Genomic DNA, 23,404 nt, shown 5'->3' on the forward strand with positions numbered 1-23,404 from the left:
TTTGTCGCTTTGGCCAATGATGGTTGGACGGTTCTCATTATTATATTATTATTGATAGCCTAATATTTCACTACTTTTTTTTTTTTTTTTTTTACTTCTGTAACCTACACATCAAACACAAAACATCCCACAAAATGTAAACAATATCTGTAACAAGTAACACTCATCCATCAATAAAAAGGAGCAAATAGTATAAAATATTATCCGCCCTTTTCTCTAAATATATGAATAACTTAAACAATCATGTTCTGCCAGTTCTTTATTATAGTTGTAGAATAACAGGCAAAGTGTAACTGCACTATAACTGCATTTATGGTTTGTTATCTTAATTTATTTTTCATCAAATTTTTATTCCATGTTGCTATTTTATTTCCGTGTTAATTGTGTTTTAAGTGTCGTTCTAATGCATTTATTCGCCTCATTACTTTTATGTTTGCCCACAAATAAGCTCGCTTTGCTGAGTTGCAGTTTATAGGTTTATAACCTACTCTTGACGTCTTTTATATTCCTCACTTTGTTCTTTTTTAAGGCTCATTATTATCATTATTATTGCTTTTTTTTATAATAGGATAATTATGACAACGATGATGATGATTCTTCTTCCTCATTACAGTCCCGGTGTGTTTGTTTTTAGAGGCCAGAGTGATGCATCTCCTCTCTGCCTCCATCGACTCGCTCGTCAGTCGACTCTCTCACTGTACACCAAACTCGCTGCGCTCTGACCACTGCAACTTTTGCAGAGACTCCTCACTCCACAGACATGTCGCACAATAGCTGAAGTAAACCTGTCACCGTGGCTCATCCTTCTGAGCCTCCAGAAATACACCGCAGGTGGGATTTGAATATCGGAGCCTCTCCTCTGTCGCTTTCCTCGCATCGGACCCGACGTTTTGAAAACGCCTGGATATGAATTATGAGCATTTTCCTCACTAATGAACCGGGCCAGTAATGCAGGAGACCGCGGAGACTCTCTCATCAGTGTTTCAAGATGGCAGATTTTTATTGAGTTTTGAACAGAAATCTCGCTTTATTTTTTTGCCATGAATAACAGAAATCCTTGCACCGATGGCCCCTGTATACGAAGGTAAGCTGCTTTTGCAAATGTGCTGCTGTTTCCGTGCGGGGCTCAGTCACTCAACCTACTGTAGCCCCATCAACTGCGATACAATTGAATTGCTGCTGCTGATACGGAGCACAAGAGATGCGTTGCACCCTCTCGTCTTTCTGTCAGATCATTCAACATACAGTATATTTACATAGTATATTTATTTATTTAAAAACATACCACAAGAAGGCTGTCAGATTCTCAGCGGCTCTGTGTGTGCGCACACTTAAAGAAAATTAGTAAATGCTCAGTCAGGTTGTGCTGTGCTGTGCTGTCTGAGCGGTGTCAAAAAATATCCCTGATAAGACAAGCTTGTGTTTTACATAGAATAGAATAAAGTCATCATGTGTAGCCTGCAGACACCTGCAAATGTTCTGTTTTGTCCTCCTGTTTGCTCCTGGGAAGAATGATAGCCCTGCTTGAAGAAGGAGAGGGAATGAAAGAAGGTGACCGATCGGTCCGATCTCACCTCTTTTCACTCTCATTCTCCAATTAGTTCTCATCAAATCATGAAACTGACTGACTTGAGGTGTTTCTGTGCCTCGGTGTATTGAGTCAAATGTTTTTATTTGTCTTCCCGGAAACCAAATGCAAGCTTAAATACAGCATATTCGCAATCGCTGCAGCATTGTGGCTGTGACTAATCCAATTGTGAGAATGCTACCCCGCATGCTTCTCTAAATTATTTACTGTCATACAGGTTTTTGGTTTTTTTTAGAATTCACATAGCAATGAATGGATAAAGTAATATGTTTGCTTTGCAGTGTCGTTGCATGCATTCATGTAAAAACAATGCAAGCGGCCCATTATAATTCGCTCAAGATCGAGGTATGAAGGGTCTAACTGCAACTATACCAATAATACTGATAGGTTATATAGTATGTAATATAGTAAAACAAGGGACATAATGTGTAATAATATAGCATGCGATCTTGTGTTATATTTTGATTTGATCCAGCTGTAGTAATGTATCATTCAGAAGTACTGTAGCCTGCAGAGATGCTCTTTTTGACATACAATAGGACAAATAGTCTGTCCTATTACAATATTTGTAGAGCAGACATATAGATTTACATGCTCTTCAGTATCTTATGCAAAATGATATGTGGCACAAAGCAAATAATGACCCTTGATATTTCCAATATTTATTTTTGAGCAGCCTCATGTTTAATATCTCCTTGTCTACTCTATAGTCCCTCTGCTGGCACTAAAGGGAACCCCTTCTTTTCTATCCCCAAATTACTATTTAGAAAAACTGCTGTTGAAAAGTAATACTGTAACACATTTTAAAGGGACATTATACATATATCACCAGCAAAAGTTGTTTACCAGGCTATATTAGGCTATGTTATGGTTGGCTGTAGAAAACACAGAATCATGAAGTGCAATAAGGTTGCTACAAACTCTTCAGTGAGTTACGATGTCCCTATAGGAATATTGTAGTGATTTTTCATTAGGGGTGTTGAAGCTTTAGAGGCATTGCCCGAGACTCCAGCGTTTCAACATGAAAAGGAAAGTTGAAATGAGACTCCTATGCAAAAGGTAATTAGTGTAAATTACATTCCCTGGCTTTTCCCTTCACCACAGAGAGGTGGAGAAGGGAAGAGAAAGAGGCGGCAGGGGGAATTAATTACCTTGCCTGTCCTCCTCAGTGTTGGAGAGGGTTGTTATGTAGAGCAGTCATGGAAATGACCAAAGTCTCCGGTGGAAAATAGGTTTGGAGGGGGGGGCCCTTCACATAGAATGAGACGGGCTATTATGGTGATTACTCACCCTTGGCTACAGGGCAACTAATAACTTAAATCTATATGATTAACTACTTCCTTCAATAGTATAAAGTTGAGCTTGTTGAGGGTGAACAGTTTCCAGCAGACGTATCTTCTGTTTTCTGAGGAACTTGATTTTACATTCACAATCATTTAATGGTTATGTTTTTTCCTTTTTTTTTTTTTTTCCACCGTGTTTGCCTTTGGTCCTTCTTGGCCCAGACAGAAGGCCATCAGGCGGGCCTGCTGGCAGGCAGGGCAGCGGTCTGATCACCCTGGGAGCCTGGTCTCATAACCCAAACTGACACCTTGATGGATGTCTGATGAACGGAGCAGGTCCAGCAGCCCCCAGCTGTGGAAAAGCTAATATTCAGACACAGCCAAAACCCTGCCTGCCTGCCTGCCTGCCCGCCTGCCCACTTGCCTGGCTCGATATGGGTGTTGTGGTGTGCTCATGCATGCATGTGCATATGTTTTCATCTAAGTATGTACCCATACACACACGTGCTACCATCCGTTTTTAGGGCAGGTCTGAGAGAGGATTACACAGCTGCAGATCTGGGCACCAGGCGAGGAAGGTAACTTCATTTGCAGATCCGCCTCTCACAGGTCAACCGGTATTCCAGAAAGGACTTGTTCTTTCCCGCCTGGAAAAATGGGCAGAGTATGACTCAGAAGCTGATGATGATGATGGCGGTGGTGACAGGCACTGCAGCATCACAGGCAGATTAATGGTTCATCCATCCACACGGCCATTATGTGTTAATGCGACTCTGCAGTACCTTGTGTTTTCTGTACAGAGGGAACTGGGTATGGTGAATGCACCCTGGCCTTATAGAGAGGAAGTTTCTCCTCTGAGGACAGAGGAAAAGACAGAGAGAGAGAGACTTTCTCAGAAACTGCCCTCAACTCACTGTCTCCCTCCTTCCTCCCCTCACGCTTGTTTGGAACTGGTTGATTGATATCTTCCTCATAGGCCGCGACCCAGGCTTAGAGTCCAAGGTTGTAGCTTTTTAAAGTTTGATTAGAATTGCAGGAAGAACCCTGGGGGCCTTTGGGGGCCACAGCAGGGCCACACCCCGTGGCAGAGTCAGGGGAGCCGAAGAGGGTTTTCTCTTCCCGACTGTTATGACAAGCAGGGTGGTGTGTTTAGATCTTCACTGTCCATAGTGGAGAAAGAGAAAGGCCTGGGGAGGGAGGATAGCCTAACAGTTGGTAAGAGATGGGGTGATGCTTAAATAGCTCACAGGAAAGAACAGTCATCACTCTGCAAATCCTTATAGGTGCCATTGTGAAATGTTTATCTCATGTTTTCACTTTCACTCAGCAGCCGTTTTGATTTGTTTGTTGACCCGATGCATCACTTTATGACTTGTTTGGAAAGCAGCTCGCTCAGAAGGAGTTATGAAAATGGATAACCTGTCTTTACAAGTATCGCTTTTGCATTATTCAAAGCTTCCTATCTGAAAAGGAAGCGAAATCCAGTGTTCGGGGATTCTTTGTGCTATTGATTTGTTGAAGCATTTAGTAGAAGAAGCGGAGGCTTTTGAGGGAGATAGAATGTGAGTTTTATGTGAGATGAGGTGCGTGTATACTTCTCTGTTGAAGACAGGGGAATATGTGAGCTCTCTGATGTGCTGGAATAGTTCACAGGTGTGATCTGAGGGTTTTGGAAACAGATGGGGTGGGGGGTGGGGGGGCATCAGCCTGAACTGAAATGACAGGTTAGTAGAGGCCAGTCTGACACAGGAGGCCCAGCCTTGAATATGAGCAGAATATTTCTGGCTATTTCAGCAGGCTCAACTTTTCATATACTCTTTTCAGCAAATTTCTCTGGAGTAAAACTGCCTCCAGTACTTCAGCACATCATTCTTCTGGCTCTTTTTCACGTGGAGGAAATTCAATTGAGATGCAAGGGGACTTTGCAATTCTCATTTTCTCCTCAGTCAGTAAGCCTCCTGTTTTACTGCTTCTGCCATATGTTTCAGACCTCTCTCGGAAACGACTCTGAAAGCGGGGCTCTGAGGTCCTTGAAGCGGGAGACCACATCAGTTGCTGACATTAGTTAGTTTTTATCGAAGAGGAAGAGGGAGGCTGGATGGGATGGAGCCTCAACTCTAGTCGGCTGCTTACACAAGGCATTTCCGTGTTGGTTGTCATGCATGTGTGAAGGCCCTTTTTTTCCCCGGCACTGTTGTTTCACACTGTGTATGGTGTCAGTTTGTGTGGAACAGCTGCCTCTGGCTCTGGCTAGCAGTGTAACGACTCCCAGCTCTGTTAGAGAGGAAACGAGTGTAACAGGCATGTAACAGTTGCTTTACTTACTGGCCTGTAATATAGATGTGAACACCTTTTATGTAGCTTTAAGTTGCAAAAATGAGATGTGGGCTTCTAAAAACTTGAAAACTACTTTTATGTGATGGTATAAAACACATCAGATTACCCTTGATTGTTGGAATTAACTTAAACACATACTATTCATAGTATTTTACTGAATGTATAATTTGTTTCTAAATCGATTTGTAGTATTTTAGAAACAATTTTCTGCCCTTGCAGTGGCATATTACCTTAAAAAAATATTCACCTCCTCATATATTAGGATCAGCATGAGAGGAAAAAAATAGATGAATGTCCCACTTAAACTTGAATAACCCCCTCTTGCTTAAAGTAGTGTTGTCAGTATAACTGCTCTACAGCGCTGGAGATGTGAGTAGCATCTGTTAAAAAGTACGATGCTGAGAGTCTCTGTACCTTATGACACATCCATTGCTTTGATCTGCTATGAGAGCCACGGTTCAAACAAAGGTTCACATTTTACTGCTTCTCAACACAGCACCAAGTGAATAAGGCCTTTTGTTAACTTGGGCCTGTTAAGCAATAATTACACAGGGATTCCTAGAGCATAAAGGGCACTTTATATGCTGAGGGTGTCAAATCATTTTTTTTTTTTTTTTTTATGGGAATAATATAGCACAGTGAGCATGATTTGCATTTTGCTCGCATACCATATATTGCATGCTCACTTTGCAATCTCTCATCATTCGCCAACGCCCCCCCCCCCCCCCCACCCATATCCCACCCCCAACCCGCGTTTCCCTGCCCCACCCCCACATCTATCGCTTATCTGTCCTTCCATCCTGCTCTGTTTGTTGATAAGCCGAGAGGCCATTGGCCAGCACACATGGTGCCCATGTGACACTTCAGCAACAGCCTGATGGCCAGATTGGAAGCCCCATGTATGTGTGTGTGTAATTGGAGGCCGGTTTGAGAAGAGGTCTGGCTACTGTAGCTTTTTTGTTCTCCCTAATCATGACCCCCACCCAAAACCCCTCAGACTCCCCCCGTCTTTTCCCGCCTCAATCCCCCCGGCTTGTCTTATTGCCTCGTCCCATCACTCACACCCCCCCCCCCCCCCCCCCCCCCCCAAAACCAAACCACCGGCTTGTTTTTGGTACACATTGTCCCAGGTCGTAATCCTATTGTTTGTGATAATGTCCCTCCATACCAGTCCATTTGACATTGCACTCTCTGGAAGAGATCTGCCGGTACTGGCTGTATTTATCACTGGCTCATTTGGCCTTTCAACTTGACATGTCACATTAAACATTCACACGTGAAGCGAGTTAAGAAAAAAAAAAAAAAAGTTGAACAAAGCCTCCAAAGTGGTGCAAAGACAACTGATGATGTAAGATACTACAGCTGGATGGCGAGGGCAACTAACACACTCTACAGCCACTTCATTTAAACAAAAGATCCTAACCGTCGCTTCATATTACATGAAGCGCAGAGTGAAAAATGGTTTGCAGTTTTTAATCAAGCCTTTCATAACCTCCACATTTTCCCTCCCTTTCAGAGGGAAAGAGACAGGGTGAGGAGAGAGAGGGAGAGGGGGAGTGTTTACAGACAGATATTAAAATGAGCAAAGAAGGACTGAACACAGTAGGATTAGAGGTGCTGAGGTTGGGGTTTTTTAGGGTATATGCTCTTGTATTCACTGACACAGCTATGGGCTCTACCATGTGCGACCAGCCAACGTGGACTAAGTGCCGCTGCCAGCCCCATCACCACTCCTGGCTCCGGCCCCTCTCGGTCATGGAAGGGAAGTGGAGCGATGGGCGGCTGCTGGCGGCCCCTTCACAGATGGCTGCAGGTACAGCGCTACGCTTGGCTGATAACCAAAGGACTTCAAAGCTCAGACGAGCGCTCAAGCCCATTTCTGTCCAGAGCCAGGAGGCAAAAGGCACAGAACAGAGAAAGGAGACAGAAATAGGCAAGAACTGAGGTAGTCAAAAGAGTCAACAGGCATGAAAATGAGCAGCTTTAGCCCTTTCCTCTTCCTCCAGCAGCTTTGTGTGCAATATTTGCTCTCATATTCTCTCTCACAGTCATTCTCACCTTATTCTGATCATTTTTCTCTCTCTCTCCACATGCTGTGTGTTTCTCATTACGCATCTCCATGCTAGCAAAAAAAAAAAAAAAAATCAAAATAGATTGTGATGGCCGCTGTTAGCGATAGCCACCCTTCCCTCTCAAGTGCTTTTTTTGCCTTAATTTGGATGGATCACATTCACTTGACAGTAAACTAGCAAGTTACACATCAAAAGAAGCTGGAAGTGGAAGTGACGAAATGTGCTGTTAGAAATCAGATCTCAGAGGTTTTGAAATGTATATTTTATGAAATGTAGTAAAATGTCTTTGTAGGTATTTAATATTCACATGTGTAGAAAAAAAGACATCTTCCTTACTACTGAAGGCTGAAAACCAAGCTTTGATGAGCTTTTAAGGGATAATGTAGAGAAGGAGAGATGTTAATAAGCCACTGATTCAATCCAGTGGCTCCTCTAATACCACTCCAGTCTTGACATGAGAAAACCCTGAATGTCCTAACTGTAAGAAACATTTCTCCATAGCTGCAATACTGCAGGGTGAACATCTCTCAAAACATTTAGTAACATTCAGTTGCATCAGTAAGTGCATAAGTGCATCATTATGCAATGGCAGTTTGAGCATTTTGATCAAAATAATGTAAAATTTAAGATCCTGAGAAAGGTTCTGAAAGATCTAAAAAGAAAAGTGCTTCATCCACCATTGTTTTTATTTTAGCAGATTTATTGTGGAAAATGACGATTTTGCTTCAGAGCTTTTGAGCTCGTAAAACGGAAGTAATATAGTGGCTTATTACTATAAAGTTGAAATATGCATTCATGGCAAACTTAACTAAACAGCGTTGAGGAACAGAAGGTGCAGTTGCATGTTTATATTTCTGGGCCTGACTGTGTTGCAGCATAAAAAACAGGCTTCACACCTCTTAGATCCACTCCTCACTTCAAAGCCTCAGGCACATCATGGCCAGCCAGCAGCTCTGCCTGGCAGTCTTTTGAACTGACCCCTCCATTCAGCCTGAGAGACAGAGAGGGAGAGGGAGAATGGCAGCGAGATAGGGAGTGACAGAGATTGAAAAAGTAAGGCAGAAATGGAGGGAGGGAAGCAGCGGAGTTGGGAGGAGAGATGAATACCCTTTTCTGGGGCCCGTGGGCCTCAGGGGCACTGCCAGAGGTCAGGGGGTGGTTTTGGGAAGGGAGGGGGGCAAGGTCACTGGTCTAAGAGGGATTTCGGTGGTGGCGACACTGGTGTTGGGGGTTGTGGATCTCGCCCCTCATCTTCTTTAACCTGTCTACTTCTTACATCTGGGATCAGCGCGCAGCGTCCAGTGAGGCGCCCGGCTCCTCAGCTCCCCTGACTGAGCCCAGCAGCTGCTGACACACACTAACATGCTTCCAGCCCTCCATCACTTTTAGAGAAGCTGACCCAGAAAAAGGCCAAAAGTTGACCTTTAGCTATGAGGACCTGTTCTCTTTCCTTCACCGCTCCAGAGTGCCTGGGCCAGGCCAGTTGTTTTTACCTCATTAGGCCTCTGTGAGACAGAGACAGTGTTGGAGTTCTGCATTCATAAGCATTAAATTTAAAGACATTTGGAGATAAACAAAGTGGCATCCATCTCAGTACCTCATTCAGTTCCTTTCATCATTTTAATAGCCTGGCTAAAAAAAAAAAGCCATTCCAGTCATTCCAACAGAGCAGTAGTAACATTTCTATCTTTATTCACAGTAGAGCATCTTACAGTATGATGAATCATTATTTACTGACTTCCCACAGCTCATCTTTTCCATCTGTTTAAATCCATCTCAGCTACTACTGAACTGGGAGTTTTGGATCAACATCTCAGACCACAGGAACAAATTCTTATGGATCTTGTTTCATGTAATTTACCAAACGTAACATTTGTTAGATTGTCTATTGTACAAGCAACAATTCTTGTTCTCCTTTCAAAGGTGTTTACCTTTCAAGCAAGTCAGTTCAAATGTGTAGCCTACTTGCCATACACGGCCACTCAGCATGTGGGTGTTAAACTGCTGGTCAGAATAGCCATTTCCTGCCTGGTTTTGGCTGCTATTTGTGACTGTGAGGACACTGTAAATATAATCGGCTAAAGCCATGATTTTCACGCTGAATCAGACGCAGAGGGCTGAGTTGGCTCGCCATATTTATTACCTCAGCTCTGTGGCCAGAAGGACTGAACAGCCATGTTTACGACACACTGTCAGTTGGATTAAGGACACATATGCCTTGCTAAATTGGTATGTGAGCACGTGTTTGTGTGTGTGCTATAATCTTCTGAAAGCTGTTTGAAATATATAGCGCGGTGGGCCTCTTTACTTTGTGAAAGGAAAGATAGAATGAGAGAGACATGCACTATTAAGCACAGAAGGAGAGAGGGTTAAAAAGAAGAAGATGAAGAGAGATTAAGAGATTAAAATAATTTAATAAGCGTGCATATGAATGAGTCACCTGCAGTATGAAGACGGGAGTACATGTTGGGGCATTTTAGAGGGAGAAAAAGGCGTCTGTAGTTTAAATTAGTCCGATTTGTGGCCTGAATAGGCAGCAGCTTCACATGCCCTGCTGAAATATCACACACTTTTGTTGCCTGGGGAGGCATGTGCACCATCCCCAGCTTGTATTTGATTGCAGAGAGCATAGGGAGGTGGTGGAGCGTACTGGGGGAGGCAGGGGAGCAGAAGGCCAACTACATGTGGGGGATATAAAGTGTACAAGCTCTGATGTGAGATGGATAGAAGTTGCATGTTTCTACCTTGGTTTCTTTGAGCTTGTAAATCGTGGTCTTCATGCACCAACATCAGTATTTATAACACACTGGCTGCCTGTATGTCACAACTTGTCATTCATAAAACACCCTGCATCATTCTGGTTTCAAGCAGACAACTTTCAAGCAACTGACAGCTAAAAGTAATGGCTAGACTTTTTTTTTTTTTTTTATCAGCTGTGCTGGAGACAAATGAGGCATTTTCATTCAAGTATATAATTTCCTGTCATTCTTCTTCTTCTTTTTGGTTTTTAAAGATAGACATCTCTGTCAATTTGCTGTTTGAATACAGCTGTGTTGTGGAAATACAGAAGTGGTGGCCCTGCCTGTCTGTGATTTGTCCCCAGCTGCCTGGTCAGGTTGGACTGGTTCCTCTGTTGCCGGGGTTCATTGCTGGGTTTTGAAGGGGTGGAGCATCATATTAATCCCTCTGGGTGTGTGTGTGTGTGTGTGTGTGTTTTGGGGTGGTGGTTTCATGCATGTTGTTACTGCATAGTTGAGGCGTTAGTGGAGGAAGGCTTGAGCACAAGCACAAATTGTAATAACACATGGTGTGGAGTGTCAGAAAATGCATGTCTGTGGGTACATGCACACACACACACACACACACACACACACACACACACACACACACACATACAGAGAGTTGAGTGTTGTGCGCATCCTTGGTGGAGGCGAGCATGTCGAGCAGGATAGGAATTATTCTAGCTGTCTGTTTGATATTAATGCAGCACCAGACTTTGACCCCCCGAGTTCATGAACACACCCAAAACCAACGCTTAGTAGTCTGCTCCATGGGACAGGGCAGGGTGGCAGGGTGGGGTAATGATGCCGTCTCCTCAAAACATTATCCAGAGCAGTGCTCCCTCCACCTTTTCCCTGCAATAGTCTCGGTCTTTTCCTTCAGCCAATAAAGCCCCTTTTTTTCTCCCGCCGTATGACTCTCTCATTCTTACTTTGCACAATCTACATGAATAACTTGCCAGCTGCAAACAGCGTTCGTATTCCAAGAAGTAAAGACTATCAACTCATTTCACACTTTGAATGTGTTAATCACATTAGTGTGATTAATACAATTCTGAACCTCACAAATTGAACACCTGTTTGGAATCTATTAGTTTACCGTCATGCTCACGGGCAACCGTCTCATAAATAACAAGGGATCACACTAAATGAACTTTGTGGTGGATTATTCAGATTTTTTTTTTCTTTTATTTTAAAATTCTTTTGTCAGTTTTTATCTGACAATATGATGTCATTTGTGTGTCCAGGAAGAGGTTAAACCATTCTGCTCTGGGCCCTTTGTTAGGTGAACATGAGAGTGAATGACTAAACTGTTGATAGATAACTGAGAGGAACCTGACTCCTCATGTTTGTGTACATAGGCACGTATTGCGACATCAACATCATCAGCATCGTTGTATTTCATTTTGTGTTTGCGTGTCACTGGCTTTTGTTCTTCACTTACTGAAGCTCCATCCTTTCAAAACCTCACGTTGCAGTACACTGCAAGAGCTGCATACAGTGCAAGGCCGCTGCTCACATTTACACTCAAACCTCATGCTTCAGTCAGTAGGTCATAATACAGCACAATCGGCACGCAACAAAATCCATACTGCGCTGGCCACTCTCAGATCAATTTGCCATTGTAGAATGTTTTCTCCTGCACGTTGAGTGTCCTCCCCCTGTTGTTTTCAACGTTGGGCTACTGTTTCTTGCCTGCAGTTCTCATATGTTGATCTCATTATAGTACATTGTGTCCAGCTGTCATTGTTGATCATAATGACATAAGCGGAAGTGTGGTGTGGTGGGGCGTTTCTCACTGTGTGTAAATGATAAGCACTCTGGAGGGCGGCTGCTTATCAGGTGTGTGTCCCTGCATGGCCCTATGCCTTGTTTGTAACTGTAAAGCCGCACAGCCTGATGCATACAGTGGATGTCAAGGGTAGTGCATTCATGCCTTGAGTTCACAGGTGCCATTGGTTTACGGTCGACCACTTTTTAAGCTCAACCCTTCTCATTTTATGTTGCCACACACGGGACTTCTGCACAGAGCAAATAGTTTCTTCTTTTCTGTTCCATATCCAACCTTTTACTTCTGCTGCAGAGAAGGCATTTATTACCAGGCCTCTCTCTTTTTCTTTCTTTCTTTCTTTCTTTCTTTCTTTCTTTCTTTCTTTCTTTCTTTCTTTCTTTCTTTCTTTCTTTCTTTCTTTCTTTCTTTCTTTTTATTTATTTCTTTCTCTGTGGGGAGGAAGTTGAGTGCTGTGCTTTGTACACTTGCTACACTCGTGATTTGATTAATAAGAAATCCAGCTCAAGCAGAGCCACTCTGCCACCCCTCCTCCTCATCCTCCTCCTCCTCCTCCTCATCTCCTGCTCCTCTCCTCCACCCTGTGCCTCGGTTCAGTGCCTGGTTAGGCTGACCTGGCAGTATAAACAAGTCAAATGTTTTTCGCACACCAGCCGTTTTATGACCACACTTACAACGTGAATAGCAGCTTCCTTATCTACCGACAGTTGCCCTGGGGAACCAGGTTTTTCAGCTTTACTTTAGATTAGAAATGCTGGCATTCACTGCACAAGTTATCATGGCTCAGGTAGAAGCTAAAAAAGTTAATAAGAGTATTCAGAGTCATGTTTCACATCAGTTGGTGTGAATGTGTGGAGCTGTACGCGTCTCTTTGTATTGGTGCCCTTATGTGCACCCGCATGTGGCAATTTGTGCAATAACATGTGCGTGTGTGTGTTCTCACTTATGTATCTATGCATATGCATTTGAACAAGCGCTGACCGAACATGTTATCTCACAGCCAACACAACATGTTGTATCTGTAGCTGTCTGCTTCCAGGAAGGGGAGAGTTGAGGGAGTGTCACATTTACAGCAGGCATGCTGCTGATTTACGAGCTGAGAAAGTCCTGTGTATGTCCGTCAAACAGCATTTATATTTGCCTTTTAGGATGTCCATATGTTGGATGGATATTTGTTCTCATCTGTATGTTTGTAAGAGAGTGGCAAGAAATGGCAAGGCAATTCCAACTGGTCAAATACTGTGGTCAGGATGAGCATAAAGGCTGATGGAGCAGCAGCCTGCATGACAGTATCTCCCCACAAGCTTGTCTGATGTATTATTCTATAAATAAGCAGAGATGAGAGAGCTAAAAAAGCAGACAGGATGGTCAATAATGGCCACGGGTCAGAGTGAGAGAGAGAGAGACTATGCTGTGACAAGCCCCAGCTCCCCCACTGAGGGCAGAACTCAGGCATGAGGCAGGAACACAAGACTAGTCTACTCTGTATGGACAATATGTTCCTCCTCAGTGGTGCTCTCATTTCACTGTTGCGTTTAACCCCAAAGTCGATGTCCCCACTTCTGGTTTCCCACCAGTGGTCTTATTGGCCATGATGCCATTTTACATGTAAACATCACTGAAACGTAAGATGCATATACAAATACGTGACAAAAACTGAAAAAAATGAGCAGAGAAACAAATGCAAATTCCTCCATACAGGGAAGGAATGCTCTTTGAATAGTTAGATGAGTACTAAATAGATATAAATCATATGCTGTGGCCTTCACAGAGCAGTGTTAGACAGCGCTCTCCACCACCATCATCAAAACACCAAATGAGGAAATATCTCTTGTAGAAATATAGCGTTTATCCCTCCAGTAGAGTTCAGACAGTTGTAGAAGCCATGCCAAGAAGCATTGAAGCTGTTGTGGAGGCCCAATACCTTACTAAGACACTCTATGTTGCTTTTTGTGTGCATTTGTCTCCCATCTGTATGTGTCAGGTTGTTCAGAAAGGGGTGGAGGTGCTTCAAGCAATGCTGCCCAACACACACAAGCAGCAGTGAAGGGTGAGATAATGCTTTGTCTAGACAGTCAGAAGTCATTTCATTAGCCAGCGATTTGGCTCACCCCCCGCGCCCTCCAGTCCTGCAGACACTGGGATGTCCAGTAAAGAGACAGGGTCATCAGAGCGTCTCCATCGGTGTCGGTAGCCATTAGGCCTCAGGAAGTAGTCCAAATATATCCAGGCCAGGGGACATCAACCAGACAGACCTGACTGCTGTCTCTGGTTAGTCTCCTAGGTGACGGCTGGGGTCTTTGTACTGTATCTATCCACTCAGAAATTATGGTGCAGACTGAGCATGAAACAGCTGCTCTCTGGATATATTTAAACTTATGGAACTGATTAATGAATTTAGTAGATCACATTTAATATAAAGTACAAAAAGATGACATTTTATCTTATCTCCACCTGAAAGTATTTTAAGTTATGTTTTGTATTAAGCTCAGATGTTGAATGAGTTAAATGACACCCAGGCTTTATATTAAAAGACTATTTGTAATTACAAAGGACGACTTGGCAGGTTTGGTGGTGTCTGAAGGCGTCCTCATCAATACTCTCTGTCATGTTGTCAGCGGAGTATAAATGACGAGTTTAATAAAAGAGAGCAAACACAAGCAGGTCACAGGCGAGAATGTGAGGGCCACTCGTGGCCCCGCTCTCCACGTTCTATTCTCCTTCCCTCTCTTTCAGTCCGCCTCTCACCCTCGCATGGCATGCAGAACAGCTCTGATCCTCCCAAAAAGAAGATTAACAAACCCCTGACAGAGAAGTAATCTCTCTGAAAACATTGACTATTACCATTTCAACATGTTGCCTCTAAACAGTGGAAAATGCCTCTCTGGTATGCTTAATTGCAGTGTGTGGGACACAGTGTTCCTTTAGGTATGCTAAATGGAAAGCCTTGGCTACTGAAGGCATTCCACCATTGTAAATGAACAACAATGGACCTTTACAGTTGTGCGCTTGGCATAGAGTTCAGAAATTCAAATAAACTACAAGAGGACATTTTCAAGGGAAGGTCTTTTGCACTTTGTTGTTTCTGACAACAGTATGGAGGCTTTGCTTGTTCCGATTTGAGATCATAAATATGTTTGAACTTTAGTTTGGGTGAAGAGTGATTCATGAGCACTGGAGTTGCTTTCCCAATGAAGTATAATTGGTCACATTGTTGCCTGTGTATGTTGTCATGAGATAACATTCCAGCCATTTGACCTCTTACCGTTGGTTCATTTAATTACTTATCTGTGTTCCACACGGGGATCTAAACTGTGCTTTTGTTTGTACAGCTTTTAGTTTTGTACCAAAAACAGCGGGGCAGAATTTCTTAACAAGTCATGACTGAAGAGTTTCTTATGCATTCCTAAACATTTTTGTCAGCTATAATTCAGAGACTTCCCTTGTTTAGGGGAACATGTGTGGCCTTCAGTTCATTGCACCATGTATGCAATGTCAAGTGAACTCTTTGACCACAGTGTTAAAACTGACAGAGAGTCAATGAGTGACTAAGATCAGGGCTGAGGAGGAATTCATGTGATGCTAATGCAAAGAGCAGCTAGCCTCAATCTGGCCTTGTAAAACCCAGAGCTATCCATAATCATGTTGGCAGATATGTAATGCTGGAATTTTCCATAAGAGGAACAGGCCGGCTCTGTGTCCGTCCATCCATCTTTGTGTCCATCAGTCTGTTCCTGTGATTATCCTGTCAGGCTCTCAGTCACACACTGTTGACGCCGCTCTGTGACGCAACCCATCATTCAAATTATTTTTAGCGTAAAGTCCAGGCACAGGAATTAGTAATCCAAGGAGTGACATCTGGCCTTCGGAGCTTAAGTGATTAGCAGAGAGCCTTGCCCCTAATAGCCTAGCGGACGTTCTTCATTACCTCTCTGGACCAGCCATACCTACAGGAGTGGACATGAAGTGACCAGGCGTAGACACATAAAGCAAAAAAAACCCCCAAAAAACTACATCTTAATGACCATCCAGAGGACATACACTGCACATGCTTAAATATGTACCATGGGAAGCATGGAGGTGTTACATCAGCTTACAGTGAGCCCTCTAATGTGCACTGCAGCTCCAATCCTGCAGCATTAGGGCTAAGACCAGATGACCATGGAGATAACTAGTAAGTCCAAGCAAGGCCAGAGGACAGACTAAAATAAAAATTAAAAAAAAAAAAAAAAGGAGGAAGAGGTCAGGAGAGTTAAAACACAAATGAAGCAAATTATAGTGGAGGGCTGCCAGCTTCTCACTCAATTAATCATCATCACCACTCAGAGGGCTAATAATGACAAAGTGACCAGGCATGTCCCCTCCTCTCTGCTTTCTGTCCGCAGAATAGAGCCCACAATTATGGAAGTCCTCCCGTCTTGGAGGGAAATGGTCCTCTAATTATCTTTGAATAAGAACAAAACTTTCCCAGCATTTAAGATCTCTATTAAACACACAAAAGCAGATTTTTTTCCAGCCGCAAAGAAAGTTAAAGGGCTGTTTGCCTACATGGGTTTTTGTTAGTGTTTATGTGAACACTGCGACTGTAACATTCTTTGAATCATGCATCAGTTGATCAACAGCGAGGCCTAATTGTGTGTGGGCGTTGACATGGCCAGGTGGAAGCTCTTAGTTTGTTAGCAGTAAAGTAATTTTGGGTTTACTGGAAATTGTTTAAACATAGCATTACTACAAGTCTCATATAATCTTACTTGTGCTGTAATAATCATTTCAATGCTACAAACAACCCTGTTTGCAAGGGAGAGAGATAAAGAAAGGGACTATTTTTGGGCAGTTGTTTGCTTGGAGAAGCTTTTGCTTATTCTGAGGCAGCTTGTTCCCAGGAGTTCAGAGCACAGCCTCGCTGCAGTTTTGCTTTTGTTTTGTTGTCTTCAGGATCTGTGGTTGAGAGGGAGTTCAATGCCCCTCTCCTGTTTTCATAGTTGGTTGAAAGACATTTCTTCCACCACCTTCCCTAAAATGAGTAATTGTGTACCAATAAATGCAAGGGCTGGGTATGTGTAGTGGGGAAGGAAATTGCAATCATTCCTAAAGACTTTTTTGTGTACGAACTTGTGTTGCTCTGCTGTCCCCGTGGAGTGTCCCATGAAAGGTTATTCTTTTAGTATTCACTCAGCCTATTTACTTTGCTGCAGATGGGAACAGTGGGGAAATGGTATTTCCTCTGCATGAACCAGTGGTTTGCATAAGCACCACTCAGTCTAAACCTGCTTATCTTTCTAATAAACATTCTGGCTTTTAATTTTGTTTTATAACAATACATAACATCTGTTTCCCACCAATTTTCATAATGTAGAGTTTGAAGTAACTGCAAAAACACTAAATGATGGTTCTACTTAGAAACAATTTAATGTCAAAGAAACAAACGCTTAATGGTATTTTGAAGGTTATTTAATGCCTGTTCCTTTACTGTGATTTTAAAGAGTTCAAGAGGTTAACATGCTGACGCATCAACATATATGCTTGGTGTTTTAATGACCTGCTCTCAACCAAGCTGTCTTTATTTAAAGCTTCTGGCTACCACTCATGTTTCAGACACTCTCAAATTCCTAACCTCTCACTTTCATTCCCCTCCTGTCCTCTTTGCTCCTCCCCTCTGTTCCCCTCTTGTCACAGGTATGGCCTCGCAAGTGCAAGTGTTCTCCCCTCACACTCTCCAGTCAAGTGCCTTCTTTAGCGTGAAGAAACTGAAGGTGGAGCAGAGTTGTAACTGGGATATGACAGGGTACGGCACACACAGCAAAGTCTACAGCCACAACAGCAGCAAGAACGTGTCGGCCACCAGTGGACCCCTGGGCATCAACAGCTCCCTGCAGGTCGCCAGCTCCACCCTGCCCTACGAGCAGGCACTCATCTTCCCAGCCAGCGCGGGCCACATTGTGGTCGCCTCAGCCAGCAGCACTTCAGGGGCCGTGGGGTCTCTGCTGGGCAGCGGGGGTGGAGGCAGTAGCAGCAACAGCAGTGGTGGTGGAGGTGGCGGCGGCGGCGGCGGCGGCGGCAGTGGTGTTGGTGGTGGGGTTGGTGTTCACAACCTGACACGCCGCAGCACGGTCAGTCTCCTAGACACCTACCAGCGATGCGGGCTTAAACGCAAGAGTGAGGAGCTTGACAACAACAGCAGTGTGCAGATCATTGAGGAGCACGGTCCACCGATGATCCAAAACGGGGCAGCCAGTGGAGCCACGGTGGCTACTGTGGCCACCGCCACCTCCACGGCAACATCCAAGAACAGCGGCTCCAACAATGAGGGGGATTACCAGCTGGTGCAGCATGAGGTGCTCTGCTCCATGACCAACACGTATGAAGTGCTGGAATTCTTGGGACGAGGAACCTTTGGACAGGTGGTTAAGTGCTGGAAGAGGGGCACCAACGAGATTGTGGCGATCAAGATCTTAAAAAACCACCCGTCGTATGCACGGCAGGGTCAGATCGAGGTCAGCATCCTGGCACGTCTCAGCACGGAGAGTGCAGATGACTACAACTTTGTGAGGGCCTACGAGTGCTTCCAGCACAAGAACCACACGTGCCTGGTATTTGAGATGCTGGAGCAGAACCTGTACGACTTCCTGAAGCAAAACAAGTTCAGCCCTCTGCCACTCAAATACATCAGACCCGTGCTACAGCAGGTGGCTACAGCGCTAATGAAACTGAAGAGCCTGGGCCTCATCCACGCTGACCTGAAGCCAGAGAACATCATGCTTGTGGATCCATCTCGACAGCCCTACAGGGTCAAAGTCATCGACTTTGGCTCAGCCAGCCATGTGTCCAAAGCAGTCTGCTCCACTTATCTACAGTCCAGATACTACAGGTAAGAGCTGCAACTTTGTATTAGTAAATAGTTTGTTAAGAATTAGTTATGAAAGACTTCATTTAGATGTTTTATGTAACGTCGTAGATGCAAAGAAATGTGTCTCTCAGTGTGTTCCTGTTTGTTCTGTTTGGACGATCATTGTGTTTTCTGCATATTGTTTGATTTATCCCTGCTTTGATAGGAATGTATTCATAGTTGAGCTGAATATTTGGCCAAACACTCAGATTTGCTGCCAAACTTATGAGCTGCTGCTGAAGTCCTCTCTCTTTATTCACTCTTTCTTTATTGTAAGCTAGTTAAACCCCCTTCCAATGTGGGATGGAGCAAGGCTTTCTGAATAACCAGCTGCTTATAGTGTTGGATGTGATAAAACAAGCATGTTTTAGTGTTACTTAAAAGATTTTTGAAGGCATTTTTAGCTACTTCATAACCTGGTGAAGCTCTGGTGGAAACAGGAAATATTTGATGCAGTGACATTTTTTTGTGTCATTGAAAGGTTCAGTGGAAGAGTGTTTTTTTCCTGTTTTCTAATAGAGGGTTTTGAAAAGATCTCAGAGAAATTCCCTCATTGAAGAGGGGCACCAATCATGTGGGGTGGCAGCCTGCCCACAGGCCTCTATTCACCCCACCGCTCCCCAGGCGCTTGGACCCTCAGCCCCCCATCACTGTGGATGGCTCCCATTTCCCCCGGGATAGAGATGAGGGGTCAGCCTGAGTTCTCCTGTAATATGTGCCTGTAATCCACACCAGTGGGCCCTGCATTAGAACCAGATGACTTTCTGGGAAGGCCTTTCTTTCTTCTCCCAGTACTTCTTACACAGTCTTTTTGCCCATAGCAAACAAGTGTGTTTAGGTTTCAGCAGAGGCAGGGTTGAGGGGAACTGTGCGAGGAATAAAACAGTGTCCATGTCTGCACAGAGAGAAGCTTTGTTTGGGTCTCCGGCCTGGTGCCGGGGCTGAGGGAGGAACAGGTGTGTGAGCCATGCTACCGCACACGTATACACACACCCACACACATATACCCGCATACACATGCCAGGTGGTGGCTCTGCAAGTGTGCATAGTGCAGATTCTATCGAGAGAAGTTTGTGGTCCCCAGTCAGTGGATACTGTTGTTGGCTTTTTAAATATGCTTCATTGAAGATCCTTTACAGGAAAGTGGCAAGGCTCACAGAAAGAACATCAAACACCTGTATTCACAACATTAAAACTTTTCATTACAAGATTATTAGTTTATTTGAGCTTTAGCCTATTCTTTAACTGTATTTTCATCAGAATCAGAATCAGATATAATGCCAAGTAAGTTTTCACACACAAGGAATTTTGTCTTGGTGTAGTGGTGCATAACAATCAAAAACTAGAACAAGTATCTATACAAAGTGAGAAAAATACAACAACCACAAAAGACAGGTGGTATAAATATATGAATAATATTTTACGATAAAGAATAAGTAAAAAATATGTTCTAAGTGAAGAGAGCTTTAGAGTTTAAAAAAATAATGTACAAGATATTGACTGAGAATGTGCAAATGTTCACAGTATAAACAGTATGCAAGTGTAATAATACAAAGAATACAATTGCGTTAATGTGATGTGCCATGTTAGTTGTAATGAATTCACAGATGTGCAATATAAGATTATAGATTTCATGTTAATGACCTGTTGTGACTATGACTGGGATAGAGTCCATGTCAGTGGCTATCCCGGGCCTTGTTGATGAGGCCAGATGCAGTTGGGAAGAAACTGTTCTTGTGGCATGAGTTTTTAGTCAGGATAGAACCTCAGCCTCTTGCCAGAGGGGAGTGTTTGAAAAAGTTTATGTGATGATCTTACCTGCTTGCCTCAGTGTCCCGGAGGCCTGCAGGTCCTGGAGGGACAGCAGGTTGCAGCCAATCACCCTCTCAGCAGAGCGAATGATACACTGCAATCTGCCCTTGTCCTTGGCAGTTATAAACCAACTCTCCCCAACCGCCTCCTAAACCTTCAGTATATAAAGATCTCTGTATGGGAATTGGATTGTACATGTCAACGGGGCAGTGCTGTTATATCAGTTTAAGTAGCTCATCCTGAAGTAAACATCACTTGTAGCCTGTTGTTGTTGCTCCTGGGCTGTAGGTCAACAAGCAGGCCATAAAATGTTCCTGTTTGTTTTCTGGGGGAGTGACGAGTGGAGGAGAGCAGAGAGATCATCCCTTCATTTCCTCTTGGCAGCAGAGGAGGGGAAAGAAAGGCTGACATTGACCAGAAAATTATCCACCAGCCACCAAAAACTAGACCAGGGACTTGGTGACCCTGGTTTGAGGCATTGGGAGTGGTGTGTGTGTGTATGTGTGTGTGTGTGTGTGTGTGTGTGTGTGTGTGTGTGTGTGTGTGTGTGTGTGTGTGTGTGTGTGTATTTGTATGTGTGTAGGGTTTTTTCTGTTGAAAGCCTTATTTCTTGATGTCATACACATACAGGACATAATGTCAACAAGAGTCCGTGTGCATTACCAGGATTCATTGTGGGAAATGAGGCAAGTCTTACAATTCAATTCAAAGAATGGGCTCATGGGAGATGAGCACTAAGGGTGTCTTAACATCGTATCGAGGTTTGGGCAGCAAACAAACCTTGCTGTGGGTAGAGTTCAGGGTGAGTTCAAAAGCTTAGACAAGAACATCAAACCATCTTTGATGATTTCAGATGAGAAGATAGCAGGATAGTTTCTGTTTCAGGCGGTGCCTTTACAGGATAGAGATTACATACAGGTGTGATTTGCCAGCTCCAGCTGCCTAGCTTTGTGTTACTCAATATCCTTCACAATAGCAAAAACAACCCCTTGTTGTCTTCTTTGATTCCTGTTAAATTAAATATTTGTTTCTTTGTCTTATTGCACTTAAGATTTTTTCTCAAGAAGCCTTCTTTTTGATTTATGAGGTGAAATTAGATGAGACAGAGATAATGGTGAGGAGGAATTGTGCGAGTAACATGTTTGTCTTTTCCTCTTCTTTCAATCTTTTCCTGTAGATGAGACTGAACAAAGACTCATTCTAAGCCCGTTGTAGACATTACACCTACAGAGCCATTACTGCTTGTTTCTGCTTACATCCATGTGTTGGGAATTTCATACCCCTCACACACAGCTGTTTGGACGTCATAGATGGTATATGCTATTGACATCGTATGTGCTGTAAGAGCCTTGCAAATGAGTTATGGATTTTCCACAAGGTTGACTCATGCAAATAAAACACCAGTATTCAAGGTAAACAAGTGATGTGCTATTTGCAAGAACAGCTCTCAGGGTGCTTAGAGTTTCAACTTTGTTCGCTTCAGCGGCTAGCGCATACAGGCTCAAGTAGCCGAGCTCATCTATCTTTGTCAAATAGGCCTGTCTTTGGCATTTCTACACTCAGTGCTACTGTAGCTGAATGCAGACAGTCTTACTACAACTATTAAAGTGTGATATTACTTTAATCTCTCTGTATTCTGTTACAGTGTTTATGCCATCCCTATTCTACTTTCCTCTCCTCTCCTCTCCTTTCCTGACCCCCCCCCCCCCCCCCCCCCCCCCCCACCCTCCACTTCCTATAGCTAATGACATAACAGGTAAGCCGGCTAGTCAAGCTTACCCTGTGCCAGATAAAGGGATTATTGTCTTGTCCCAGTTGGGCATGTTTGTCCTATTTATCTCATCGGGTAAAGGCCATGAGATGGGTGGAATGCAGCGAGACATTATTTAAGTTTATGTTAAGTTTCCTGAGGCAGTGCAGCTGGCAGGAGTCGGCCTTGTGGTGGCTGCTGGTGGTGAAAGGGAGGTGTAACATGCAGGCAGAGACAGGGATGCTAGAAAGGATCTCTTATAGGTCTTCATGGGCATAGAGATGAAGCTGGATCATACAACATAACACCAATTACTAACTGCTGCTCACTGGGGTCCCCAAATTTGATATATATAAGAATATGTGTGTGTGTATATATATATATATATATATTTTTTTTTTTTTTTTTTTTTTTCAATTAGCTATAGTCACATCCATAGCCATGTAGATAGTTTAGGGGTTTTGAGATATCAGTGTCTGTGATTTCTGCCTCCAGCTGAAAACAATGGAGATGAATGGGATTTGTTGCTCACAATTTGTTGATTATTACTCTGGATAATCCACACAACTTGTAATCAGCAGTTTGGTAGAAAGTAGTTGCAAAGATAAACATTCATAGCCAGATGTGTGAATCATTCTGAGTCACAGGAACATTGTTTCTAGAAAGAGATGTTGCTCTTCATTGTATGAACCAATAAAATTCCAGTTACCCGCATTGTCTTGATGAGGTTGAATGGATTGTTGTGATAGCTCGAAACATGGGTGAATAAAATCAAAACTATCTGCATGATAAGGTACCATGAAGCAAGAAAACATATTTTTATTTGCATGGGACTTTTTAATTGCTCCCTATGTGTCGGTTAGTTTGTGATAGATGCCTGAATTTGCTCACGCTCTCCTCATCATGTGGAGAGATTTTCTTTCAGTGGCAGTTGCACAGAGGTGTTTTTCACTGCCACAAAACAGAGACAGAGCAATTTCCTCTAATAATTATACATCTTAATATTAATAACCCTCAACCTGGCCTGAGTCAGAAGCGGTAATGCACATACTGTTCACATATTAGCACTTGCCAGCTTGTATCTGATACCTCACATGCTCACAGACT

General features: G+C 43.5%; 1 protein-coding gene across 2 annotated transcripts in view; it reads left to right on the top strand.

Annotated features, from left to right (window-relative positions):
- The first annotated feature begins 729 nt into the window (after positions 1–729).
- hipk2 (homeodomain interacting protein kinase 2) overlaps positions 730–23,404 on the top strand; it is a 71,703-nt gene continuing 49,028 nt past the window's right edge. For both annotated transcript variants that reach the window (XM_042412153.1, XM_042412154.1), the window contains exons 1-2: positions 730–1,084; positions 17,526–18,717. In XM_042412153.1, coding sequence (XP_042268087.1) covers positions 1,066–1,084; positions 17,526–18,717 — 1,211 coding nt within the window. In that variant the 5' untranslated portion in view covers positions 730–1,065. The remainder of the gene's footprint in view (positions 1,085–17,525; positions 18,718–23,404) is intronic.

This window comes from Thunnus maccoyii, chromosome 5, assembly GCF_910596095.1.
Source record: "Thunnus maccoyii chromosome 5, fThuMac1.1, whole genome shotgun sequence".
NCBI lineage: Eukaryota > Metazoa > Chordata > Actinopteri > Scombriformes > Scombridae > Thunnus > Thunnus maccoyii.